This window comes from Manacus candei, unplaced genomic scaffold, assembly GCF_025592945.1.
Source record: "Manacus candei isolate 608988 ecotype Guabito, Panama unplaced genomic scaffold, ASM2559294v1 h1tg000003l, whole genome shotgun sequence".
NCBI lineage: Eukaryota > Metazoa > Chordata > Aves > Passeriformes > Pipridae > Manacus > Manacus candei.
This window is the reverse complement of record NW_026138051.1, coordinates 19,836,220-19,863,973: the sequence shown is the minus strand read 5'-3', so window position 1 is coordinate 19,863,973 and position 27,754 is coordinate 19,836,220. Positions and strand designations below refer to the sequence as shown.

Below are 27,754 nucleotides of genomic sequence, written 5' to 3'. Positions count from 1 at the left end.
GCCTGTGCAGGGCTGAGGGTTGGACTCGATGATCCCAATGGGTCCCTTCCAACTCGGCACATTCAGGGATTCTGCGATCCCGGCTCTCTCCCACACCGTGGGTCTCTGCAGTGGGACCGGGAAGGCGGCGGAACGCTGCTGTCGGGCGCGGGGGACGCTGTTCCGGCGCACGACCGGCGCCGTTACCGGGTGGCGCAGCTGGCGCTGTCAGTCGCTGCCCAAGATGGCGGCGGCCGGGCGCGGATGGAGGCGCTGGTGACCGTGCGGAGACTCGCCGCCGTCTGTACCATGGTGAGCGCCCGCACGACCCCGGGGGGGCCCAGAGCAGCCCCCGAGGGGCGCCCAGCCCGCCCGCCGCGCGCGGCCGCTGGGCGATCAGCGAAAGCGGCTAAAAGATATTGTTAGGGCAGGACCCGCCGGGCCCGCGGGCTGAGGGGAGAGAGGAAGGTGTATGGTGTCTGGGAGGTGTGACGGTGTGTGAGGGGGGTGAGGGCCAGGTGAGGGGTGTGTGAGGGGTGAGGGGAGTGAGGGGGGTGTGAGGACTGTATGTGGGGTCTGAGGGCTGTGTGAGGGGGGTGTATGGGGTCTGAGGGGGGGGTGTGAGGTTTGAGGGGGGTGTATGTGATCTGAGGGGGGTGTGTGAGGTTTGAGGGGGGGGTGAGGTGTGAGGGGGTGTATGGGGTGTGAGGGGGGTGTGTGAGGTGTGAGGGAGGTGTTTGGGGTCTGGGGACTGTGTGAAGGGTCCCGGCGGCTGGAGCGGGGCGGCTGTGCCGGGGAAGGGCCGGGCTGAGCCGCTCTGGGTTCGCAGGGATTTGGGATAATCTGCCCCGAATCCCGGTTGGAAAGGTGCGGGGTGGGCACGGAGCACCCAGGGATCAGGAGTCATCCCTCCCGGGGGGCTGTGAGCAGCCGCCCGGTGCCGCAAAGGGTTTGGGGCAGGTGGAGCTTTCTTTGGGAGGGAAGAGGAATTCTGGAGCGCTGATTCCCCTCGCGTGAGCGGAGCTCGGTGTGACGCTGAGCTCGGGGTAAAGGTGGTTTTACTGGTTGGTGCGGGCTCTGCAGTCACTCCCCGGGGTGCCCGGGCCGGGTGTACCCCAGTGCCGGGGAAGGTGGCTCCTGGGGGTTGTGCAGAATTCCTGGTGGAGTCCGTTGCTGTGTGAATGGAGCAGCAGTGCCGGGTGTGCACCGGGGCACGTCTGAGTCGCACTGAAATGGTGCAGCTAAAGGTGTCCCAGAGATCCTACCCCTGGGAGGGGGCCAGGCTGAGCTGGGACAGGGGCTGAATCCCTGGAATCCAGCGGGGGATCAGCCTAGGGGGGTCAGGTTTAGTAGGATTTTCATAATCCCACATTATAATTGCTCCAAGTGCAGGTTTAGATCTCCTTTGGGTCAGCAGCAAACTGCAATCCTGGGAGGGACTCCTGCACTCCAACTCACTGATTTCACCCCTGTAAAGGGTGCAGGGTCCTCCTGTTCCTTTCCCACTGATTCCCAGTTGAAGTCCAGACCCAGCTGAACCAACCCCCAGGACAAACTGGCTGTTTGCAGTTTCCCGGTAACGCTCTGACCAAGAGAGGTGAATCTTTCCTTCTCAAAGTTCTGGCAATGGATACCTGACTGGAAGGTTTTGGGACAAGACTTCCCAGAACTTCCTGATCTCACTCGATGGGTTTTTGAACATAATTTGTATTTTTAATTGCCCATCACAGACACGGGTGAGACTGAGGCCACCAGGGGTGCCTGAACCGTGACTGTGCTGGGCAGTTCTGCACCCCAGGGTGATTGGCTCAATCCATGGAGTATTTGGGATGCATTCCTGAGATCAGGTGACTGAGCCTCAGATTAAGAGGGCACATGTGAGGCAGTGCCTTTCCCTGGGGTTGTGCAGCTGAACCTGAACACATTCCAGTGGGATTTGTTTGCAGAGGCTCTGGCTACACACAGCCAACTCTGGAGTCGTTTTTGCTGCTGTGCTTGCTCTGATTTTGATTGAGATGAGGGATGGAAGCTGAGCAGGTGCTTGTACCCCCCAAGGGTCCTCCTGGAGTGCCCTGGTGAGGTTTTTCCAGGAAACTTTCCAATGTTGCAGCTTTGGGGAGGCAGGTTCCGCTCACTTTATTTCAAGTGGAGAAGTTACTGTTTCTCTGCAGAAAATGCTGGGCAGTGCTACCAGCACTAAATAATTGTATAAAACTGGCTTCCTCATTTCTTCTGGATCTGTTTAGTCAAAGGCTGTAGAATTTTCAGCACCAGTTTTAGGTGGATGTGTAGCTTGGCTAAACTCACTGTCCATATTCCCATTTTTAGTTCAGCTGGCCCAGAAAAATGAAGGCCTGGGTGCTGTATTTTAAACCTGAATCAGTTTAGTTGCATCTATTTCTGTTAATGTCAGCAAGTAAAAATACTGTTTTCTTTGCCATAAAGTGAATATGAAAAACCTGAGTCTTCTTCATAAAAGCATTCAAATCCATGGACAAAGTCCCTTTGGGAGGCTGCTTTCTTCAGGATTGTGCCAATTTATAGTGATGGGACAGTACTTCACATGATTTTTTTAGTAAAATGTGCAGTTTTTACTAGCAATTCCAGTCTCCGTCTGTGCTTCAGGCTGGAAAAGGACCACCCAGGCTGTGACAGTGTCAGAGCCCTCAGCATCCCAGGAACTGCTGTTCTTGCCCTTGCACCTCAGACACTCAAGTCCTCTACAGCATCTCTTTCCAAATTAAATCAGTGCCTGAACTCATTAGCAGACAGTATGAGGTTTAACTTTAACCATATCCCCCCTACAAGAATCCCCAGGTTTCAGTGGGATCGGCTCTCAGTGCCTCGGGATTGTGGCATTTCCTTTCCAGTGATTTCACAACATCCCTGTGGCAGCCTCAGCCTTGTGAAGATGGGCAGCTGGGAGGGAGCCCTTGTCCATGTGGCTCTGATTCACTGCTGGGGAGGCTGTGGTACCACATGGAAAACACATCCAACAGGAGCTACCGACAGGGCTCTGCCTCCTGCTCTGCCTCTTCCCTCCCTTTGGGTTCCACCCTTATCTTTACCAGGGGCTCTGGGAGTTCTTCCTTCTGTTTGTAAGCAACTGCAAAATCAAGTGGGAGAGAGAAACACTGTTGAGGCAGGAAAATTGCATGGTTCTTGTTTCAGAACTGTTTCAAGGTGGTGTCTGTGCAGGGCTGTGCTGTCCCGTGGTCATGAGCAGGTGGGAATCCTCTCCTGGCTGAGGACAGAGAGCCAGGACGGCTGAATTCCCATGGCCTGACTGCACCACCTAACCCAGAGTGTGTTTTCTGTGCTCTGAGGCAGTTGGAGAAAGTAGTTTTGTAGTCAGAACTTGGGGTTGTTTGTTGCATTGACAAAACTTCTGGTTTTTGGTTTTTTGTTGGAGAAGCAAACCAGAATATGAGGATGGAGCAAGGAGAGGAGAGAGATTTCGTCTTGTCCTCTCTGCCAGCTTGGGAAAGGTCAGCAGTGAGCCGGTACAGAAATATTGTTTCTTGGGAGGCAATTAGAGCCACTTCCCTTGGGTTCATGGCTAATTGTTTGTTAAAGCAGTGATTCATGCCTGAAGAGCTCCAAGCCAGGGTACAAATTGGTGTAGTCTTATATTCTCCTCTGAATTACAGCAGTGGGGACACACTGAGGAACTCAGTGCTGGAGAGGAGCTGCATCCCTTGTGAGTGATCCATTTGCATTGCCACCTGGATAATGGGCACTGCTCCGTCCAGGAGGGTGCCACTGCTGGATAGTGTCACCTCACTTCACCTGTGTCAGTAGAACTTTGGTTTGACTTTATCAGACAAACAGCATTTATAGCATTTCCGTTCCTCCCTGAGGAAGGGGAAAGCAGGGAGGATACAGGCAGAGCTGGCTCAGGGTGTTTCCAGCAGTGCTCTGCTGCTTGGTTCACTTGGGAAGCTGAAAGGAACAAAATTCATCTTTGCACTTGAAACCCAGCTTGGGAATAACCTTCTTTGTTTTAGGGGGAAAAACATATGGAACCCTCTGGAAAGCAGTCAGTAGGTCGGGCATGCAAGGTTTTCCCACATTGTCTGTACTTTGGTTCAATACTGTGTGTGAGGGCTGGTTATTGCTGCATTCTCTGGATTTTGGACTTGCAGCAGTTTGGAGTGGAAGCAGAGCAGCCAGTCTGCAGTTACCAACCAGCTCAGGTGGGCAGGTGCCCTTGGAATGAGCTTTGGGATTTTACAGGAGCCTCAAACTACTGCATGGGTGAGGTTTGTCTGCAGTTCGGTGTCTGGTTTTAGCCCAGATTGCCAATAAACCTCTCAAATGTCGTGACTTCACTGAGCTCCTCAACGTGGTGTGCCCTGGAGAGCTGAGGGAACTGAAACATTGAAACTAAACATGAGTTGTACTGGGAGGCCTCTGCTACAGAGCTGGGACAGGTTAAAAATGGAGTGGGAATACCTGGGGAAAGTGCTGCAGTAACAGAGTGGGGGTTGTTGAAGAGGTACTGTGTTACTGAATCTTTCTTGTTTCATTCTTTAATCAGGATCTAGAGCAGATGCTTTTAAAGCATTGAATTAACATGTTTGCATGCACATCACTTAGTATCTTGTTCCTGTAAAAAAATAAGTAGCTTTCAGTGCTTGCTCCAACAGGTATCAGTTTGGGAGGTTCCTGGACTTGGTGCCAAAATAAAGGGCAGCACTGCAGATCACTGGGGTTTGTGTCTATGGGGTACTTTGTATTTTCAGCTCCTTTCCTAGTGAATACTGAAAGTGGGCTTGTAGCACAGATGGGGACAAAGTTTGTTAGGATAGGACAAGGGGAATGGTTTTAAATTAAAAGAGGGTTGATTTAGACTAGATTTAAGGAAGAAATTCTTGGCTATGAGGGTGGTGAGGTGCTGAAATGGATTTCCCAGAGAAGCTGTGGCTGCCCCATCCCTGGAAGTGTCCAAGGCCAGGTTGGACGGGACTTTGAGCAACCTGGACTAGTGGAAGGTGTCCCTACCCGTGGCAGGGGGTGGGACTGGATGGGCTTTAAGGTGCCTTCCAACCCAAACTGGGATTTCTCCACCGTGTCCTAGTTGTGAACATTCAGCTCCATCGATGGCCCCGGGTGTGAACTTTGCTCTCTGTACAACCTGTGGAATGTCTGGAGTTACAACCTGCTCATAAATCCGGGGTGTTTGGCTTTGCCTTCCCACAGCATCCACTTCCCCACTTCTTCCATCATTTTTCCTCCACAGTTTGATGTATGAGGGTCAGGATAAAATCTTGGCAACTCCCAAAAGAACGGTGCTGGAAAACACTGGATTTTGGACAACTGGGGATCTGTTTGGGTTTGTTCTTTTAGGGACCTGAAAAGATGAAAAACATCTGAGAGCTGCAATAGCAAGACACTGACTATGTGTGTTACTGGGGCAGTGAGAGGAGCCCAAGGTCAGGAAGGATCTGGCAGGACTGTTCTCAGGTGGATGGACTCCTGGGAACTCTGGAAATCTGGGATGCGGTGCCCAAGGAGGGGGAATGGGTTGCTTACAGTACCACAGTGGAGACAAGCAGCAGTTCCTGTGCTTCCTACCTTTCCTCCAGCATCCTTTTCACTGGAGCCCAACTCTACTGTCTAATTTAAGAGCATGGAATGAGAGGATTTCCCAAGTGTCCATGAGTGGCTGTGCCTTTGGGAGCTGTGGATCCTGTGGACCTTGCAGGACCAGCTCCTCATGGAGTAAACGTGTGCATGGAGCCGGTTACAAAGCACCCTGCACTCATTTGTTTGAAACCACTCCAATTAAGGCTTCAGAGCAGTAAACTGATTGGGAAATACAGCACTTTCTAGTTTCCCTATGGTCTCCATGCCATTGCAGCAGCCAGTGTGCTCTGTGAGCTTCCCTCCCTGTGGACAATGGGAAGCTTCCCTGTGGTTGTGCAGGTCAGGAAGGTTCTATGGCACTGGGAAGCATGGAGTTTTGGCACGTCTGACACTGGTACAGCTGCTCCTTTCAGGATTATCAGTGTGTTCACCTGCTTGTGCAGGAAAAGTGCTGGAATCCAAGGTTCACTTTACAGGGATTTGTTGTGCCTGGGATGACAGCTTTCCTGGGCACATGAAAAGGGATCGTTGCAGACCCTGAGCTCACAGCTCTTTATCTGACTTCAGTGCTACGTAGCCAAGGAGTTCTAAAAGATGGGGGAGCAGCACCTGATCTGTGTTTGGAGAACCATGACAGTATGTTCTGTAAACTTGGAGCAATACAACCCCAATCTGCTCCATTTCCACTCCTCCACAGGGTGATTTCAACAGTCCTGGAGCTGAGCAATTATCGGGGTGAGTACAGCAAAGCCAGTGCAGGCAGACTCTGAACTGCACCATCTCGTGCAGGTTCTGCCCTGAGAGGTTTGCAGGAGCTCTGCCTGGGCCTCCTTGTTCTTGTTTTGCCTTTTTGGTTTGTTTATTCACTCTTTCAGAGCCGCTCCTCAGACATGCAGTGTCTTTAACCAGCTCTTCTAACCTCGGGGCTGTAGAAGGGTGTCTCTGCAGCCTTTCTGCACATCCTGGAAGCTGCTGCCCAGCTTTTTTAAATGCTAAATCTGATCCTGCTCTGATTTGTTAAAAGAGTCAAATGTCTAATTAGAGATCTCAGCAGGACTTGTGTACACTGAAATCTCTTAGATATTTTCCCCTTTTTTGCCTTTCTTTAAGGAAAATGTCTTTTGCAGGCAGGTGCTCAGTGGGAAGAAGCTGTTCCAGCCCAGAAGCTGAGTTAGGATGGTGCTGAGTCCAAGCTAATATATCCCAAGGGATTTTTATTTCAACACCAGTGATGCTTCACAGGTTCTGAGTGTGCCTCCAGCCCCAATCAAAGGTTACAGATACCCAGAATTTTTGGGAGATACATCCAGATTTTAAGAGTTCTCTTCTGCAAGTCTCCCACTGTCTACAAATGAACTGTAAATGGAGCATCTAAAATGCTTGAGTGCCCCAAAATAAGCACAGCAAACTCTTATTTTGACTTCCTGTAGATTTTATCAGGGCCATTAGTATTGGAAAAAGATCAGGCTGTAACTTTGTAGTTGTATTGTTTGAAGAGATGAGAAGGGCTTCCTTTTCTTATATTTAAGCAACTGCTTCATCCCTGTTAGCATTTAAAAAACTCTTGTAGCTTGACAAGTACTGTTTAGATGCTTCTAAATTCCCATGTCCTTCAATGAAACCAAAGAAACCCTTGGTATTTTGTCTCTTTGTGTTGAGCTGGTCATGAATGGTTATGGAAAGGTTATAAATCCATTGGCAGCCTGCCGTGACATGGATTTTCCTGCATGATTTCAAAACCACTGTATAATTAGAGCCCCTCAGAGCTGCAGCTTGGCAATGGTGAATAAACTCCTGTGCTGCCCCTCCTCACATCCCAGGGCTCTTGCAAAGGGGCATGTCCCCACTTGTGGCTCTTTCCCATCATTTCTCTGTGGGTTTTTCCCTCATTTTGGAGCTCTGTGCTCTCTGTTTGCTCAAGCAGCAGCGCAGCATTGCCCTGATTGTTTTGACAAGAGCTCTGCACAACAGCGAGGACACGGACCGATGTTGTGCTAATTTGGATCCCTTTTTCACTGGAGCTGCAGCAGCAGCTGCTTGATGCTCCAGGTCACCTCACACACTAATCCCTGCTTTTAGAACCATCCCCACAGCTGCAGAGGCACTTGGAGAGCAGCAAAAAGCAGCTACTTAGGACTGGAAGTGGGAAGTCCTTCCAAGGGGAAAAGTGTTAGTTCAGGGTAAAACATTTTGACATAAGGTTGGAATAATAGTCCAGTAATTCTCAGCCAACTTTTGTGGTCCAGCAGGATTTCACTGAAGCTTAGTCAGTCATATTGCTAAGAAGGGGAAAAGTTGTAACTTGAAGCAAGAACCATGTGGATGCTGGAAATGTGGATTTCTCAGCTGACAGCAGCTCATGTTCTGAGCTGTGGAGTTGTTGTTCATCTGTACCTTCACAAGAATGTTGGTTGTAGATGTGCAAAGTACCGGAAGGTGCGGAAGTTTGCCTGTGGCACCTAGAAGAGATGCATTTCTCTTGACTCCCCAGATAAAAAAAGTAAATTTTCATCCTATGGACACTTGCCACTTTGCTGAGATTTTATTTCTAGATAATAATGCGGTTTTTCTGTTTCTACAGTTGTGAAGTGTAGATTGTTTCTTATAAGCAAATATTCCTGTGACCTGAGGCAGGTGGAAAAATCTTTCAGCTGGGGTGGGAAAATGGGCATAGAACACCCCTCAATCAGAAAACAAGCTGCTTTTTAGGCTTCATTATGGCAAGATGTGGTTCATGCTGCACTAGATTTCATCTCCAGTTGGTTAATTTGCTAATTGCAGATTAACTTGCAAAGATCACTGGTGGTGAGTGGCTGAACTCTGGCTCCAGTTCTACCCCTGACTCACAAACCTGATGTGTTTCCATCAAACATGGCCGTAAAGGAGTTCCCCCCTCTCCATCCTTGTTGCCCCACTCAGGGCAGTTCTCCTGGACACTGACCCCCCCTGAGGAATCATGGAGACTTCTGCAGTGTCATTGTTTGACATGGAATGCCAGGCATGTGCATTTCCTGGGGCTTCTTCAGTGTGTCACGGATTTAAAGTGCAAATTTGCATCTTCAGAACTAGTCCCGACGAGTTGGTGATTTTTTTGATTCCTCCCACAACTGCTATGATTCCTGTTTTGGGGTTTTTTTTATGATTTGGGGGGGCTAATTTAAAATATTCTCTGACAAGGAACTTCAGAATCACCAAAGGATGGAATGGTTTGGGTTGGGAGGGACCTTAATGCTCATCTCATTCCATCCCCTGCATGGCCAGGGACACCTCCCACTATTCCAGGCTGCTCCAACCTGACCTTGGACCCTTACAGGGATAGGGCATCTACAGCTTCAAGGTAAATAATACCTTAATTAGCATTTAATTTGTTAAGGAAACCTTAATTTTTTAATCTGCCCCTACAGTTGATTCACCCAAATTTATAAAGTTTGGGCAGCAAATACAAGGAAACACTTGGTAAAAACCCACCTGTCACTTGATGGGTTGGATGGGTTGGGACATGTGGGGTACAAGTTGGTGGCTTAGTTGAATTGCAACCCTGGTTTGTGGTAGGTTATTGTTTATAGCACAGATTTATTAAAAATTGCAATTCTTCTGCTTTAATTTCTTTGTTCACATCTTTATTCCGTGTGTTGCTTTCCAGGCTGGAGTGTTTGGGCTGTCTGGTTTCACTGGTTCTCTGGAGTGTGGTCTCTCCTTTAATTGGCTGCTTCTCCAGTGTTTCTTTAACATAAAATTGGAGACCACCGAGGGGGGGAGAAAACTTCAGAGAAACTTTAGCTGAACTTCCCAACACTGCAGGTTTTACACATGTCCCTTCTCTGATCTCAAACATGCAGAATGTCAGAGCAAAGGAATATCAGTTCCCTTTCCAAGGCTGACAGTTCTCCAAACCCAGTGTCACTTCTTGTGCATTTAATGGAGTTTTGGTTCCACTCTGCTGTTACCCCAGAGTGGAGCTGAGCGCTTGGAGAGCCCCATCTCAGGAACTCTTCCTTGCTGATGGTTGTCTCTATATCCAGGTTTGGGTTGGGGTTTGGGGGGGAGACAGTGGAGGTAAAAAGAGCTCTTGGGAAGCAGGGAGTGGATGGAGAGAAACAAATGAGAGGAGCTGCTTGAACTGGCACTGATGCCTCAAAAAATTGGGTGTAATTGCTGCTTGTGCAGAGCTGTGCTTGTAAATCTGTCAGCACCTGGTGAGGGCTGTGTGGGTTTTATAGTCCCAAATTTGAGCCTGTCTTGTTTTCTGTCTGGTTTGATGTGTGTAAGTCACTGTAAAAGTACAGTTTCCATTCCTCCTGTTGAACTGGATTATTTCCTGGTTTCTTTCCCGTCTCTTAGAAAATTTTAAGTTATTTCTCAATCCAGATGGAACTGTCTATACATTCTCCACTTGTCTGTGGTTTATATTAATGGGGAGATGATTGAAATATTTGCTCAGCAATTAAAAGGCATTAGTAGCTTCAGGGAAATAGATGAATTAAGTTTTGCTGGACTGTAATTTTTGGTTTAGTGCTTTTCTGAGGTGTTTAAGAAGGATTTCTGTTTGCAGAAGGTTGTAGTTGGGGTGACTTGGGTATTTAAAACAGAATTAAGAGTCCAAAGTGTTTGGATTCTGCATGGAATGGTGGTAACTCCATAAATAACAGCACAGATGCAGCTCAGGGCTGTTGGAGGATCAGCAAGAATTAAAGAACAAGCTGGAGAGAATGAGGGAAGGGACCAAATCCCAAGTGAGAGCCTGGCATGATGTATTGGGGGATGGAAAACGGAAAGAAATGCATAAACCACTTTGACTGTAAAAAATTGAAATTCAAAACAGAATGTTGGTGTGTTTTAGTCGTGGTTTTCTGTGCCAAGGAAACCCACATGGATGTGCAGTGGGATTTTTCAGTTGTATCTGAAATGACAAGTTCTATCCTCATTGTATTGCAGGAAACTCAGGGATGTGTCAAAATGCAACGTAAACTTAATTTACAGCCTTAAATTAAGCACAGCCACAGCACTTTTAGGTGATCTGAGTTTGTGTCTGACTAATAAAATTCTTATTTCCTTATTTCTTTTGTGGTTCTGTAATCATGCTTCTCTTGGCCAGAAACAAAGTGAGAAAATTACAGTATTTCTAATGTTAAGTGTCAATGAAGGCAAGATTTTTTCCAAGAATTCTTTGCACAGGATGCAAATAATAAAGAGCCACATCAACCCTTTTGTGCAGTTCACATCACACAGGTGTTTTTATTCCATAAAATAGCCTATCTGGTTTCTGTCCTTTAGGTTTAGAAGTTCTCTGTGTGTTACAAGTGTCTTTATTCTTACAGTGCACTCTTGGCTAAATGGAAGTTGGTGTTTCTGGGTCACCTGATGCTTTCAGTGAGAACAACTTCTTGTGTTAATTTTCAAATAAATTCACGTGTAGAAAACACCTTGTTACATCAGGCAGCTAATTCTGGCTTTGGAGTTGAGTTTTTAAATGAAACCTTGGTACCTTTATGAAAATAAAGCATCACATTGATTTCATTTTGAAGAACACAGCAAACATGAGGTGCTATTTCTCAAAGGAAGTAACTTTGTGTTTATATGTGAATTCTGTTGGATATTGTTGAGGAAGTTTGATTTTTCTCTAACACAAGCATCCTGTTTTTTTGTAGGGCGCCAATGCCTCTGCTTTGGAGAAAGAGATTGGTCCTGAGCAGTTCCCTGTGAATGAGCATTATTTTGGCTTGGTCAATGTAAGTGAAATTCCTATGGTTGAAAAGCTCTTTTTAAATTCATATCCTAATTTGGAATTTAACAGGCTTGTCTGTGAGAACTTTATTGATGGGCACTTCTCACTTAGGGTGGGACTGTGCACAGACACCACATCCTGCAATATGGTGCTGTGCCTTGGGATTAACCAAGACAAAATTGCATTTGAAGTACAGAATATTTATTATAAAGCCTTGGAGAGAATCCTTCCTCCTCTGGTCCATTTCTGCTTATAAGACTTGAATCTTTAGCTGGAAAGTGTGAACTAACGAAGTGTGTGCGTTGTGGCCGTGCTGCTGCAGAGAGCAGAGCTGTGGTGTGACCCTGGTGCTGCAGAGAGCAGGGCTGTGCTGTGACCCTGGTGCTGCAGAGAGCAGAGCTGTGCTGTGACCCTGCTGCTGCAGAGAGCAGGGCTGTGGTGTGACCCTGGTGCTGCAGAGAGCAGGGCTGTGCTGTGACCCTGGTGCTGCGGTGAGGGCAGGGTGTGAATGGAGACGTGCCGGCCCAGAGCACATCCCTGCTGGAGCAGCGGGAGCTCCTTGTGCAGGAGCACGGCCGTTCACCCGGGCAGGAATCTCCTTCTGATTTTCTCCCAGCCCTGTGGAACTGTGAGTCCCTCCAAAAAGCCATGCTTTTGTCTCTGCCAGTTTGTGTGGATGTGCCTGGGCTGGGATCTGCTGGGCAGCAGGACTTGTCTGCCCAAACTAACTGTGGAGAGTGTGAGTGTTGATCTAGAGCAGCACATCCTGCTGGGCCTGTGACCCCTTTTACCAGGGAGTAAAGGGAGTTCATAAAAACAGTGGTTCTGTGCTATCCTATTTATGATGGGAAAATCCCAGTTTGGCACAACCCACTAGAAACAGGGATATTTCTGTTTGCTGCTGGGCTGGGTGTGTTTTGCTGAAAGCTGAAAGATGCTCAATCTCGTCACACACCAAATAAGGGCAGTGTAGCTCCTAAGTGGTATTAATTGCAGCTCATTAGAAACTCATTTAATTGGCTTGCGGGTGGGTTTGGAGCAGTTTGCATTTGCAGACACCCAGATATCCAAACACACGGAATTCTGTTCCTTAAGGATGGTGTTAATGGCCATTCCAAAGCTGCTGAGGTTTGCTCCAGGAGGAGAAAAATGGAAGGCATGTCCCATTGTAACATAAATAGCAGGGTGTTGAATAGTGTGAGGAGGGAAAATAGCACCCTAAAAATACCCAGAATTACTATAACCACGGCTATTCTCTGATTTGAAGGACAAAATATGACTAATTCGGTTGTGCTCCTCGCACTCGGGTTCTTTAGGGGGAGCATTTCCATGCCGTTGTTCTGCTGAGCTTTTTCCTGAGCTATTTCCAGTTCTTTCATGATTCTGAGCTAATTGGAGCATTTTAAAGAGTCTCATGGCTTCAGCATCAGTACTCTTGAACTGCAGATAGAGTCAGGTGTGGGACTCGGGGACAATGGAGGCTTCCAAATTTGGTTTTAATAGTTATTTTCCTTTTGGGTCAGTGAGCTGAACCAGCCTGGCTGCACTTAAACTGTAGCTAAAGCCACTGCAGGGGATCTGGGAGAAGGGACAGCCTGTTGGAATAATTTCTATGTAATGAAGTGCAAGAGAGGGGGAACAATGTTGTCATTCCAGAATTTCATCTCTGTTTCATTTTAAGAACCCTCTATCTTAAAATAAGCGTTCAAACTTTATTTTTACATTGCACAAGTTCTTGGGCAGTTAGGTAATACTGTCTCTAAATACAGGCAGTTTTAGCAAAACCCCCCATGCTTTGGTATCTATTTACAATATTTATTTGTACCAGAGAAACCATGACCAAAAGCTTTTAAAATCTTTGTGTTTGTTCCTTTCTTTTTCATTTGTGTTTTAGGTCACATTAGACTTTACACACCATTGGTGTGTGTGATCTGTGCATGTGGCCCCAGGTTTGGAAATATCCATCAGCCCACTTGGAACTGCCTTGAAAACCTGGGTTTTGGGGCTCTGTTAAAGATAAGCTGTTACAGCCCTTTCTTTTTTTCCCAGCCAGAATTTCTAACAAAGTTCAGGTCATGGTTGGAAAGATCTGATTGCTTTATACTTCTAAACACAAACTAGTTGTAGTTTAAGTGTGACACTGCTGGGTAATAGTGGTCATTTTTGGAGGACTCTCTATAATACAGAGAGGGGGAGATCAATAATTGAGATATTCAGAAGTTTCCCAAGGCCCTGAGGTGCTCAGAGTTGGAAGGATTTTGTTCCAACATGAAAAAAAGTCAGATTTGCTGGAATAAAATGCATCACTTGGTCTTCTTGTAAAGTACTTGGCAAGTTGTAAAATATCTGAAATGCTCAAGGAATAAAAGTTCTCCCACATTACTCTCTGTAAAGGTGGTAGGAAAGAGAAAATACTCCTTAGAAGGACATTTTAAAACCTAAATCATGCTGCAAAGTGAATTTTTCACCATATCACTTAGACTACTGTAAAACATCTTACTGGCAGGAATTTTTAAAACTGGGTGGAATTTTAGTTCTTTAACTCCTTTAACTCTTCCCTTTAGTTTAGTTCTAACAATTTCTCTCCTGTGTGGGCAGCACCAAAGCAGGACATGTATAACCAGTTGAATTCATGCTTTTAGACATGATTTCTCCCTGAATACAGCCCTGAAATCTGTTTTAACTCCTTGCATTGTAAACTTTTTTGACTTAAGATGCACCATCTTTTTTAAGATGCTCATTTCTTGTTCTGTCTCTTAATTTCCTGAGGTGATTATGGACAGATATAGCAGATACCTCACCTGAAAACAATAATATGTAATCAGACTTTTAGTAGTTTTGCCTGCATTGATATTCTTTTATGTTTTATGCAAATGTATTTAGCAAATTTAATTAGCATGACACTTACTTGTTTTTCTGGGTTGCTGACAACCATGTGAGTGAGGCTCTATCCTAATTCCTGTGTTTGCTCAGCTTGCATATTTATTTCCTCATGTCAATAAGTTGTAACTGTTGCTTCATGTGGTATAAATGCCTGTTAATGTAACTCTAACCTGTAACCTTTCCAGCTGTATGAATTCAACTGCTTTGCTCAGCAGAGTGACTGTTGACATCATTCTGCTGCAGGAACCACACCAAAGTTTTGGGAGCACTGGCTGGATCTCTGAGTACCAAAACAGTCTGTGCTCTGGAGTCACATTTGTATGCTTTTTTGGTTTATTTAAACTATTTTGCTATCATTTCTGGTTTATTTCAAGTGTTTTTGCTCTCATGCTCTTGAGATGCACAGTCTCTTTACCGGAGTGCCTGGGGACTGGCAGAGCCAGGGCTGGGTTCGGTCCTTTGGAGCCACAGCGTTGGACAGGAGCTGGACAGTACCGTGCAGAGGAGCAGCTCCAAGCCCATGGTTTCGGGTGATAGGGTGGTATCTCCCTGTGCCTCCTTCCCCAGCCCTGCAGCTGCCTCTGGAAGTGGTTATCTCAGGGGTGACACTGCCCTCAGACAGGGCAGGTGGGAACCAGCTGCTCTGCATTTCCTGGCTCAAAACAGTCCCTTATAGGCAGGAAATACTTATTTATTATATTGTTAGTTGATAAGATATGGCATTATTTATTTATTTCATTCTGTGTCCTTGGCACCCCTCCACAGCAGGATCTCCCTTCTCAGGATGAGCAGTGCTGTGTCTCTAGAACTTGGGATTTTGGGATGAACCCTTAGCTACTTTTTGTGTGTATTCCCAATATCCCTGTGACTGTTGTCTTCTCTTACCAGCTGATAGAAGGCTCAGTCTTTCTCACCATCCCAATAAATAAACTCTGCCAAACAGCTTCTCCAGTCTCACTCTGTGCTGTTCTTAATGAGCCACCTCTGTTATTCCTTTTTAACAGACCTGCTACAAATCTATTTATTCTCCTCTGTTCTGTTTTGACCAGTTTGGCAACACCTGCTACTGCAACTCAGTCTTACAGGCACTTTATTTTTGTCGTCCATTTCGGGAAAAAGTGTTGGCGTACAAAGTGCAGCCTCGGAAGAAGGAAAGCCTCCTGACCTGCCTCTCTGATCTCTTCAACAGTATTGCCACCCAAAAGAAGAAGGTGGGGGTCATCCCACCCAAGAAATTCATTTCCCGACTGAGGAAAGAAAATGGTAAATGAATAAATAAATGGTTTTTAAGGTGTGTAAAATGTAAACACGACTCCCTTTTTGAGTCGAGGTTGAAGAGGTTTCTTGTAGGTTTTGTGGTGGAAATCTCACCTCCTCTGGGGTTGTCCCAGCACTGTGCTTGTCCTGCAGGGATTCTCTCCATGTCGTTGTTCCTGGGCTTGCTTAGGCCGTGCCCATGTGCCAGCATTCCAGTTATCCCCCCCGGCATGGTGTGCCCTGGAGCTGTGCTGCAGTCAGCACGCCCCAGGTCACTGCTCCAGCCTGGCCTGGGCTAAACTGGCGTCATGGACCCGGCCTGAGCTGAACTCTGAGGAGATGCAGCACTCGCAGGCTGCTCTTCCATTTGTGGCAGGAGAAATCCCTCAGGATGAGAACTAGTGATTGTTTCCCAGGGCTGCTTGGTGAGGAAAAGTTCTGGATGTTGATTTATCATCTCTGCTTGAACTTGCAAAGATAACAAACTTACAGTGGGGGATTTTTGCCCCTTGATGGTGGACTTAATGAACTGCTGGCCAAGGGCAACACGTCTGAATTTCTTCATTTCTCTCCCTCCCCGAAGGAAAGGAAAAAAACTACAAAACCCCCCCAAACTCCAAGCTAATAGTTTTCTTCAGTTCTGAGAAATGTCCAAACTAAGTTTCCTTAATGCTGTTTTTCAGCTGTTTGTTTGTTGCAACCTGAGGATAAACCAAAAACCCTTTGTGAAAACAACAAAGTGCAGTTCTTCCAAACCTTCTCAATGTCCCCCCAGTTGTGTGACAGGGGAGAGCAGGGGCAGGGCGTGCCCTGATGGCCGAAAGCATTTTGCCTTGGCATTATGAAGGAGCTGTATTTTTTCATTCTCCTTGATCTCTTCTGTTCCAGAATTATTTGACAATTATATGCAGCAGGATGCACATGAATTCCTAAACTACCTACTCAACACTATTGCTGACTTACTCCAAGAGGAGAAGAAGCAGGAGAAGCAGAATGGGAAACTGCAGAATGGCAGCATTGAGAGCGAGGAGGGGGACAAGGCTGATCTGACGTGGGTCCATGAAATCTTCCAAGGAACACTAACCAATGAAACCAGATGTCTGAACTGTGAGGCTGTACGTTCAACCCCAAACCTCTTAGAGCATCCCAGGTTCTGGAGCCTTTTCCCTAACGCTAAGCACCCTTTTTCATTTATTAGGGTAGATGAAATTGCACTCTCTCTATTAAAATATGGAGCATAGCCTATGTTAGGAGTGTGTCACCTCTGTGTTCAATACTCCTGAAGGTATGTTGCTCAGCAAAGCGTAGTGTTTTCCCTGTTCTCTTCCCTGTTCCCAGCCAGGCAGTCTCCACCTGGCTCATCCAAGCTGCCTTTTTCTCTCCTTGTTCTTTTCTGTGTCAGTGGTTGATAGTTTATGTTGTGTTTCTCCATGAGAGTTGCTCCCTCTTTATTTGACTCTGGGATGAACTGAGTTGCTGTTGGAATTCTTGGTGCTGGTCTGTGGGCACTCTGTTTGAGAGCAAAAGAAGTGCCATGAAATCTAGAATTAGAACCACACCACCTTCAGATCAGGAATTTGTAGTTAGTCATCTGCTCTCATTTAATAGTTCTAAAAAAATGAAAAACCCAGATGGGGAGAGGAAAAAAAAAAGCAGAAGTGATTACAACAGAAAGGACTGTTCTTGGCATTTTAAATCTAAAGTTTTGGCTCTGTGGTGAAGAGAAGCTCTAAAAATGACATTAATAGGGTTCTGTCTCAAGGATTTTGAAATGAAATGTGACTGTTCCACAAATGGAAAGATGGTTTTCCTCCCTGCTAACCCATTTAATTGAGGAGCCATCTGCCTGTTTCTGCCTTCCCTCTAAGTATTGACTGTTCCACTCTGAAGTGCAGCAAAAAGCTGTCCCAGTCTGCAGAGCAGAGTGGAATGTGGGGAAAGCTTCTCTGAGCAGTTAAAAACTTGTTTTTGCCAGTGAAATAATCAGATGTGTCTTGAAGCCTCAAGGGGGAGAGATGTTTTCTAAGAAAGGGTTTGCGGTTTGATTTTTTTGATGCCTTTTTTCCATGGGTTTTGGGGTTTGGCTTGTTATTGATTTTTTTTTTTTTAATATTCCTCTTTGGTTTTTAACAACACATCAGGTTATTTCTGCAGTTTCAGTTTACCTCAGGAAAGGACCTGTGTGTGTGTGTGCATACATCTTTTCTATCATTGAGGACATTGCACCTTCCCAGAGATGGTTAAAAGAAACCTGCCAGTTCTAAACTGCTGTCAAATACCTCTTCTCCTTTTTTTTAAGGTTAGTAGCAAAGATGAGGACTTTCTGGATCTCTCGGTTGATGTGGAACAAAATACATCAATTACACATTGTCTAAGGTAAATGGGATTATTTGGGAATGGGAAAAACTCCTGCCCTTGGTCAGGAGGAAATGGCCTGGTTTAGTTGCTCTATATGGTAAAATATTTTGGGTTTTTAGTTGGTTTTAGTAGCTAAGGAACACCAGTGGTATGTAAGATTGATTTTCACTTTATTTTGTGGGCATTTGAATTTGCTACATCACACAGTCAAGTTTTATCAAAGCTAACCATGCTGTGTTTGGTTTCATCATCAATTCTTGATTATTTTAATATTGTTCCTGCCTTTCAGTTGCCTGTTCCTCGTGTTTAGGGGGAGGTTTGTTTTTGCTGATAGACATTTGCTCCATGTGTTTGTCCGTTACATCCAAGGCTTATCAGCTGCTTGGATACTGCATCCAGCATCTGCTATTTAATAGCTGATAATGGCTGTGGAACTGCTGGGAGCTGGAAGATAATCCAGACTCGGGCTGGTTAATGGCTGTAGATCTGGACAGTTCATTTCTGCCACCAGAGAAAACATGGAATGGCTGCTGATGGCAACAAAACTCAATCACCTTATTGCAGTTTCTTACCTTTCCTACTCAGAAAACAGGCAGTTAGTACCCGAGGGGGTGATTTCCAGATTTTTCCAGCTGAACATCCCAGGACAAACACACCTCAAATGGGTTTATGAGCAATGAGAATAAAAGGAGCTTCATCTTCCATGTGTCGTTTGGGTTTTTTCAGCATTATCAGCAGTAACTTTTACCTGGATGGCCTGGAATATTCCTGCTCATCCCACTCCTCTCTCCTGTCCACAGGGGATTTAGTAACACTGAGACTCTCTGCAGTGAATATAAATACTATTGTGAGCAGTGCCGCAGCAAACAGGAGGCACAGAAGAGGTAAGGAAGGGGCAAATATGCAGCCTAAGTGGAGATGTTCTCTTAAAATGGGCAGTTGGTGGAAAAATGCACCTTGTGAAGTCAGTAAAAGGACCAGGTAAGGTTGTTTAGGTCTGTGTTTGGTGGGGAAGGGAGTAAGGAAAAGAGGAGAGACCAAGTAACTTTGTGGCGACCTCGTCAGAGGAATAAAGAGATTAATTTTGTGTGTCTCCCAGAAGAGTTTATATCTGGTGCTTCCAGACATTCACATTTTCCCCTGTTAGGATTAATCAGCTTAGAGCCCCTGCAAACCATCCCATCTGCTTTGTCTGTGAGTGCTGGATAGAAAAAAATCTCATTTCTCACCTCACACTTGGTCACAGCCAGAGCAGCAAGACAGATTTATTGCATCTCTTTCTTCCCATTGATGTGAGGAAAAATTGATGTTTTCAACATAACCAGTTGTCCTGCATTCAGGTGTCAGTTGTGTAGTTAATAATTCAGAGTAGATGTTGCACGAGTGAGGAAAAGCAGCATTTTGAAAAGCCGAGCAATATTTTTTTAAGGAGCTTCCTCCTGGTGAAGCTGCTGCGGAGCCCAGCTCTGTGGCAGGTCCCTGCTAACTCCCTGTGCTCTGTTGGCCACGCTGTGGTGGTGCAGGATGAGGGTGAAGAAGCTGCCCATGATCCTGGCTCTGCACCTGAAGAGGTTCAAGTACATGGACCAGCTGCACCGCTACACCAAGCTGTCCTACCGCGTGGTGTTCCCCCTGGAGCTGCGGCTCTTCAACACCTCGGGGGACGCCACCAACCCCGACAGGATGTACGACCTGGTGGCCGTGGTGGTGCACTGTGGCAGGTGGGTTGTGCTTCCTGCCCCGGGAACGCCTGGCCTTGGGGTTTAAAAGGAGTCCGTCCCCCCCAGCATCATTTAACAACAGCCGTCTGCAGTACAGGAACAGGCAAAGCGGGGTCTGAAAATAGCTTTATTTTTAAAAAGTTTTCTGTCTTTTTCACTACTTTTTTACTGGTTGAAATTTTAATTTCTGAGTCTCGGTTTGGCATTTTATCAGCTTTCAAATATGGTGCCAATTCCGACCAGGATTATTGATAAACAAACTCTCCCAGAGTGGTGTTCTTTGTTGTTTCTGTGCTCTTACTTTGCTACAGTTCAGTCTTTAAAAACACAAAACCCTGAGCCTGCTTTCCAGGAAAGCTAAATGGAATCAAAACAAATCTTGGAAAAACACTTACTAAAAGAGAAGTAAGTTGCATTTGTCATTGAAGTTCCTTTAGAAGCTGGTGCCATCATGTGGAATAAACTGTGCACTGCTGAGCTTTTAAAATAGCCTTGTTTCCTTCATCAAATTTGTGTTGTAGAGGCTTTACTTCTGGTTTTAAAAGCAAAGAGGAAAAAATTTTAAGCACTTTAGGAAAAAAGCACTTATGGAAAGCAAAAGAATTGTTGGTAACTGCCTTCTGGAAGGGTGAGTGTTGAAGTAACATATGTTTTGAAGTATCTTTGTGAGGAGCAAATATAATCAATACTAATCTTGCATGGATTTAGTAGAGCTAAATATAATGACTAAATATAATATAGATGAGATAATTCTAAGGGATTTCTGTTCTGGTACAGTAGTTTTATTTAATCTTTATCATTTTAAGATTTCATGCTATGCATTTTCTTCCATAGTTCTTAATTTGCCATACCTGTACCTAAACTTATATATTTTGATAATGGTGATTAATAATTCAGATGTATTAAATGACTTTGTTTTCTTTTCTCAAACCTGTTATGCCACATGGGGTTTTCAGGAGTCCTGTGACTCATCTGGTTTCAGTTCTTGCTGGGAACTTGCCAAAGCTTAGGATAAATGAGATTTTTTTAAATAACTGCCTTCTCAGAACTTGTTTTATATAAATATATATGCCTTTACAGTTTTACCTTTCATGTGGCTCCTCTAAACAAAGAAGTTTCATTCTGTGTTGGTAAATTTGTTTATCAATAATTCTGCAAGAACTAGAAAAGTACTTTCTCTTGCCTGAAGTTGGTATATTGGTTGTTTTAAAGCCTTATGTAGTTCCTAAGGAAAAAGTAAACCAGAAGAGAGGGAATATTTTGGTTTTCCACTGTATCCCTGGGCTGTTCTCTCAGGATTTGAGGTCAGTAAAGGGTGGTTTTCCATCCATGTAGTTTATTATCTCAGACCCCTCCCTTCTCAGGGCAGTCTGCCTGCCTTCACTCTTGGAATTAAGTCATTCTCTTGACCCTTCCCCTTAAGGTAAGAATTCAGGATATGGGCAGTGGGATTGGACTGGAAAACTGCTACCAGAAGAGTGGGAACAGCAGTCACTGAAAGGCACAGGTTAAACCACCCTGGGAATTAAAGAAATACCTCCTGTGCAGATAAAATATCTCAGACCTGATTTAATTCAAAAGTTAGAATTTTTGAGCAGCAGTCACAAGACTCAGAGTGGTGAATGCAACAAAGCAGGGATTGGAATAATGGGTTTGAGTTGTGGGTTTTCTTGAAATACATGAAATTGTGTATTTTGATGATGTAGCAAGTCAGAAATTTAAATTCCAGCAATTTGGCAAAAATCTTCAGACCCTGAACAGTGTTCTGGGTAACATCAGGCAACGTGAGGAGCTGGGAAGTGCAGCTGTGACAGCAGTGGCTGGGATCCTGTGGGAGGACTGTGCTCCTGCCTTTGGAGGCACAGGAATGATAAGTTTTCCACCCTTTTTTCCTGGCAGTGGCCCAAACCGTGGACATTACATCACCATTGTGAAGAGCCATGGCTTCTGGCTGCTCTTTGATGATGACATTGTAGAGGTGGGTGCTGTGCCAGAGCTCTGAAATGCTCTGATTTCAGCCCATCTTTTGGGCTCCTTTTTGTCTCTGATTTGCATTTTATACCTGCATTTAAGAGCTTCTCACATTTTTTTTCCCAGTTTTCCCCAAAAAATTGAAGTGTAGAAAAAATATATAAAAAAAAAAAGGCTTTGGGAGACTCTGGTGAGGTCCTGAGATGATACAAATGTTTGGGCTCAAGCAAATTTTTCCTTAACTTTTCTGCTAACATACCTGTAAAGGCTGATATCCACAAGATTTATATATCCACATATTTCACATAATTGTTAAGCAAATATCAGGCAGTAGAACAAATGGCACAGTAGAGCTGCTTTTTGTAAAGATGGAAATGTTTGCCTCTGAGACGTTGTGGTCAAGGTTGAGGCCTGATGGGAAGTGTTAAATAGGTGCTTGTGTTGAAATAAAAATGTGATAAATTCTCAGTTGTTTATTTTTATTAAATCCTTGCTGAGCTTTGAGCATCAGGGGTGACTTCCCAGTGATTTGGGCTGATTGTGTAACCATCAACAGTCGCCTGTCTCCCATTTTTGTATTTTTGGGGTTATTTTCCTCTGTTTCTGTCATGAGCCAAGTACAGAATTGTGTCACCTCATTCTGGAAATAGTATTCAATATTTTTAAATCTTCTCCATCCAGGAAATAAACTTTGAATTTTAAAAGCAGATGTAAAACAACCATCTTATTATTCTGTAATTGTTTTTTATGAGTCACTTCTGTGTTGTAGCTCAGCTTTTAGGACAAACCAGAATTTCTCTTTATCTGCAAACACTTGGCACTATTATAGATATGCCAAAACATGGCTCTGAAATCTGTGCTGTCACTGGGCAGGAAATCCGAGGAGCTGTCACAAGCTGGAATGTAGTTCCTCCCTCATGGAAAAAACTACTTTTTTTTTCCCTTTATGTTGCTTTTCTAACTTTATTGGTGCCTTTCTTTTTTACAAGCTCATCTTTTATAGAGTTTATCTAAAATGCTGTAAAAGTAAAGCTCTTTGGAGACTTTACATTCTAGATGTGGCCACCTAGAAAACCAGACTCCTGAGTACAGATATTGCAGCTGAAAGAGAGCACAGGAGGAAGGTTTTCCCCCTTAAATACAGTTCAGAAGCTTTATTGCATTTTTGGCAAGTGATAGGAATGACTAGTTCTGAACTGCCAATGGGAAGTAGTTTATCCTGATTACCCACTAAATGTCAGCAGTGGGGAAGGCATATTTATTTTTCTATTAGGATCTCATTGGAAGGCCAACTCTCAATTAAATGGGAGATAGATGATAATCAAACATTCTGCAGCATATGTGGAAAAGCATCAAATCCAGGAGGCAAATCAGTCCAAGTGGGATCCTGTGCCAAGCAAAATGAATTGAGAAACCTGAGTTTCTCTGGCTAATCTCTGATCTCTGGCTAATTTGACATGTTGTTGTTATTAGAGAAATTAAAGTGATGCATCACAGGGACAATATTTACCTGACACAGGGAGGGAAAGGCTTCCATCCAGGGAGCTCTGCACATGGAGGGAAGGGAAGGAAGGGCTGCATGTCCTTGCTGATTTGCAGGAAGCATTTGAATGCTGTGAATGGTCTTCAAGAACTGCCTTTGGTTTAGAGAGCCAGGATAGATGTTTGGAAGTGAGCAAAGGGTAGTTCAGCTCAGTTCATAGGAAACAACATCACTTTTAGTGCCAGGTGAGGCTGCAGAACCCTCAGAGTAGTTGTGAAACCCTCTACTGGTTGTTACTCTAAAGCTGCAGCTGATGAAACTCTGCTGTCCACACTCTGTGGTCAGCTAAGGAGGGAAAGAATAGTCTGAATAATCCTCTTCCAGTTCCACTGTGCTCTCTGTGGATAGTGAAATTAAAGAAGGAAGCCAGTTTTGCTGTGATAAAACTAAATATATCTGTGGGATGAATTGATCCAGATCAAGTGTTTGCCTTGCATTCAGAATGAGTGGTGGAAATAGGCTTGATTGCATGGCAAGTTGGTTGGCACTTAAAATAAAACAGGAGTTGCTAATGTTTGAGTTGTCTGCTAAATATATTGCAAGGCCTGAAGGATGTTCTTGGGTTGTATTTCTGTTAAGTGTGGCTCTAACAGTCTGTAGTAACGTTCTGTTAATAAATGGTGTGAAAATGCACACCCTCGGTGGGATGTTTGCTTCTCTGCACTCCCTCAGTGGAGAAGAGAAAAACACAAAACACCTTGGAGGGTTTTTCCCCCCCCCCTCTTTTTTAAACAGAATGTGTTTAACAAAACTATTCAAGAGAGAATTTCTGCAGCTGCTGCACCTTCTGAAATCTCCCGTCTGTTCTTCTTGTGTTTGGACAGCCTGGGAAAGGCTGGGAGAGACTGGGAAAGGCTGGGCTCAGCTCACAGGTTGTTTGGCAGTGCCACTTAGAGCAACCAGTGCTGCTGAGGCTGCTGGGAATGCCAAAATCTGGTTAATGAGCAAGGATTTAACATTCTGCCCAACACATTCTGCAGCTGAGGAGGCTCCTGGGGGAGGCAGAGCAGAGTCCCTTTCTTTTAAGATGGAAACACAGGTTGGTCTCTGCTTCTCCCTCTCCCAGTCAGAACAGGTGTTCAACCCACAGCTTCTTGTATTTGGAGCATTTCTTTGCTTCCTCAGCTTAATATAAATATAATATATAAATATAATATTTCTAGGGAAATATAATATATAAAGAGAAACTTTAGGCTTGTCTCTCTTTAGGCCTCCACAACAAATTCAGGCTCCCTCAGCCTCTCATCTCTGTGGATCCAGAGTCCTGAACATATTTTAGGATCTTTTTTTTTACAGGTATTTTAAAATCCTCCCCCCCCAGTGCTGAGCAGCACAGGCCCCTGGGAGGGTTTTATTTCAGTGTTTTTCTCTCCCCTGACTGCAGAATCCAACTCAGTAATCTGAAGCCAGTTGTTCTCAGGAACAGGATCAAGACATGTAGAACTTGCATTTTTGAAAGCCCTTTCAAATGCCCTACAGGCCTTGATGGTTGGAAAGAAAAGCTACTTTTCTGCTCATAGTTCACAACTTAAAATATAAGCTGACCATTTAATTATATCAATATGGCAGATAATTAATTCTTCTTAGAACAAGCCTTGTGATAATATTCCTGTAGGCTCTGTGCCAGCAGATCCTAAGGAAGGAAAGCTCTCTTATGGCCAGAAGATCATAATTAGGTGAGATCCACAGATTTCATGGTGTAATTACCAGTAACACTTGCAGAACTTCTTTACTAAAGAGGGTGACAATAACTTTAAAATCTGGAGTTATTTTAGCTGAATGTTAAATCTACTCAATGTGTACTGTACAAAAATCTTCTTTGCTGCTCAGTAACTGCTTTTTTTTTTTTTTTCATTTACATTGCAAAATACTCAGGAAAGGTGACACCAGTCTGAATGAGAAAACAAATATAAAAATGTCATGTAGTCTTTTAAGGATACATTTTCCTGGATCCCTTGTTTTGTAGCCCAGCTTAAGAGTGCCCCCATTCTCTGAGCTTTATTATTTCATCCTGGTTTCCATTTTTTCAGCAGTGAATGAGTTATGAAGTGGAGAACATGTTTGGTTGGATTCAGTGTCATTGTGTCAATACTGCTCAGCTTTCCAGCATCACCTCCAAGAACTGGAAATAACCCCTTGTCTGGGAAAGGGCTCCTTAGGGGGATGGTTTGACTGAAGCTAATTATAACTCTCATTAATTTTCAGAAAATTGATGCCCAGGCCATTGAAGAATTCTATGGGTTAACATCAGACATTTCCAAAAACTCAGAGTCTGGATACATCCTCTTCTACCAGTCACGAGACTGAGGCAAAAGGAACACATGTCCAAGAAACAAAGGGATCAAGATATGTCCAAATGGAACATATTTGTGAGGGCAGGAGCAGTTCCTCGTTGTTGCTGTAGGGCCAGGACAGAGCCAGCAGGAGGAGGAAGGTCCCTCCCTGCCCTTTTTGGAGGATTAGTGCTGACTGCCATCACAAGAAGAGCTTTGTTCCAGTTTCCTTCCTGGGCTTTTTTCATGTGCTATCTTCCAAAATCCGTGTTACCTCTACTTGAAACCTGGCTGCTTGTTTGTCCATGAATGGAAGAGATTTAAAAGTAGCATTGTAGAATTCTGACCATTTAATGTTGGCCTGAGGCTGTACCTTGGTTTCTGCCATCATGGTTTTTCTGTATTTTAGCAGAACGATTTCAATATTCAGTGTCAGCTGAAGGCATATTTTAGGATATGAACAGCAGCTGGTTGCTGGATATTTTTGGTGACTCAGACTTGAGAAGCAGTACAAAGCTAAGACATACTGGAAATGTCAAGTCTGTCATTTTTATAAAGCAAAGCAGACAAACCCCTCTCTCTGCAGCATTGTCAGCCTCCCGTTCTGCACTGTGTTGGGTTCAGAGAACACTAACAGCACTGCGCCTTTTGTATCCTGATTTGTACTCTCCTGTCTCTTCTGCAGAAGGGAGAGAGCTGTGTTCACCTCAGCCTTTGCTGTGTGTTGCTTTGGAAGCAGCAGTTTTGCCTCAAAGCCCTGACTCCAGGGGAGCAGAGCAGGTCCCTTTCGAGGAACATCTCTTGCTGTAGGAAGTTGAAGTTCCAGTGTTTCTTGGAACTGTTGCATAAACCAAAAGTGCCCTCATTCTGAACCAGAATCTGTTCCACATTTCAGTCAATTCCAAGCAAACTGGTGCATTTTGAATCTATGCTAATCCACAGAAACAGCACTAATTGGGAAGGGTTAACCAAGGGAAGCAGCATTTATGGAACTAATCCAAGTGTTCTTAGGCTTCAAGGGGATGAACAGGTAAGAAGGAAAACCAACCCACCAACCCAGACATTGCCTTGTAAGTGTTCCTTGTCATTTGTTGGTAATCATAACACCCCCTAAAAATGCTTCTGATTGTTTTACCTCTCTAGGCCTTGCTTAACAGGAGGAATTGCTGGTCTTTGGAAGACTGAAACAAGCAATTCCCCATCATGTGTGTATACATTATAATCTCAAGGATAACTAGAAAGAAAAGACTGAGGAAGTTTGTAAGAACTCTCAGAAAATCTGGTGCAAGTTTCTTGTTGAGAAGCCCTGTTGCAGTGCCAAAGCTTGTCACAGCTGGCTCTAAATACCAGTGGGAATGAGTGTGTTCCTGACTCCACCTTGCTGGGTGACCCTTGTCCTGTGTGTGTGGCTGTTCCAGCACAGCCCCTCCTCTGTCCTCCAGTGCTTGTTGTTCTTGAGGATATTTAACTTATGCAATTCTGTGGCTTGTACAGGATATTCAATGTTCTACCAAAACACTGTCCTCAGGAAAGCAGCATTTCACGTTTCTTGTGGTGGCTTCGCGTGTCTGTTCCTTCCTCTCATGACCACAAATGTTTAGCAATTACCAATTAACTCCTGCCTTCAAACTGCAAATGAACCCTCACTGTGGTATTCCAGCTGGCTGCCGCTCTCGTTCTCCTGGCACATCTCCTCTTCCAGAAGATAAAATAGGGACACTGGGTTTTTTAATTATTTTTTATTATACAGAGTACTGTCATTTTGAGAGACACATTCGATAGCAGCAAACGTCCTTGTCATCTTGTTCCTATTGTGTGACAGTTGTTCCTGGCTAAGAGTCTTCTCCCCTTCTCCATACACAAGCTGTGAGTCCTCTCCTGGTGGTGCCACCAGAAGACTGTCATCACTAAGTCTTGCAAAAAATGAAAAAGAAAAAAAAGAGAGAGCACTGAGTTAAAAATAATCTAAACAGTAAATACAAAAATTAATGTAGTACACTAGACATGTATTTTGTATATCTGGTGATACATTTTTACAAATGAAATACCTGACTGGGAGATAATATTGAAAGATATATACTATAGATTAAAAACTGTTAAAAGTGCACTTTTGCTACAGATTTATAAGGAGACTAAAAGGAGTTAAATGGGAAGAGAATGGTGTGATGTTGCTTCTGTAGAATAAATGACCCACCTCTCTCCAATAAAGGTCATGTATGATCAAATGCACATAGCTCAGAGGCTTTTCCTTGAATTCCAGTCTGAGGCAGAATTCCAATCCTTAACTTTTCCCACCTGGCAGAGGGATCCTGACCCTGCTGTGTCTGCACCCACAGAACCTGTGCAGAAGAGGTTTAAAGCAAGAACAGTGAAGAATTCAGTACCGTGGGTTCTAACTGATGTGCTGGTGAAACAAGGGCTCCACCATCCCGTCCCTGCTGTTCCTGCATCCCTC

General features: G+C 44.6%; 1 protein-coding gene across 2 annotated transcripts; it reads left to right on the top strand.

The window, feature by feature from the left end:
- Positions 1-27,754, top strand: LOC127472846 (ubiquitin carboxyl-terminal hydrolase 12-like). 2 transcript variants are annotated; one of them, XM_051791688.1, is made up of 9 exons: positions 1-291; positions 11,217-11,297; positions 15,226-15,439; positions 16,322-16,548; positions 17,733-17,809; positions 18,592-18,675; positions 19,315-19,512; positions 21,412-21,490; positions 25,232-27,754. In XM_051791688.1, the coding sequence occupies exons 1-9, from the start codon at positions 244-246 to the stop codon at positions 25,331-25,333; spliced, it is 1,110 nt and encodes a 369-aa protein (XP_051647648.1). In that variant the 5' UTR covers positions 1-243; the 3' UTR covers positions 25,334-27,754. The 2 variants fall into 2 exon arrangements, with proteins under 2 accessions (XP_051647648.1, XP_051647639.1); XM_051791679.1 differs by having other exon boundaries at positions 156-291; positions 15,366-15,439.

What these genes read in the sequence shown, in the direction of transcription:
- LOC127472846 (XM_051791688.1), top strand. Translation starts at nt 244, where the DNA reads ATGGAGGCGCTGGTGACCGTGCGGAGACTCGCCGCCGTCTGTACCATG. An exon ending in AAACAGGAGGCACAGAAGAG is followed by an intron (nt 18,676 to 19,314) that starts GTAAGGAAGGGG and finishes GTGGTGGTGCAG; the next exon opens with GATGAGGGTGAAGAAGCTGC. An exon ending in TTGATGATGACATTGTAGAG is followed by an intron (nt 21,491 to 25,231) that starts GTGGGTGCTGTG and finishes ATTAATTTTCAG; the next exon opens with AAAATTGATGCCCAGGCCAT.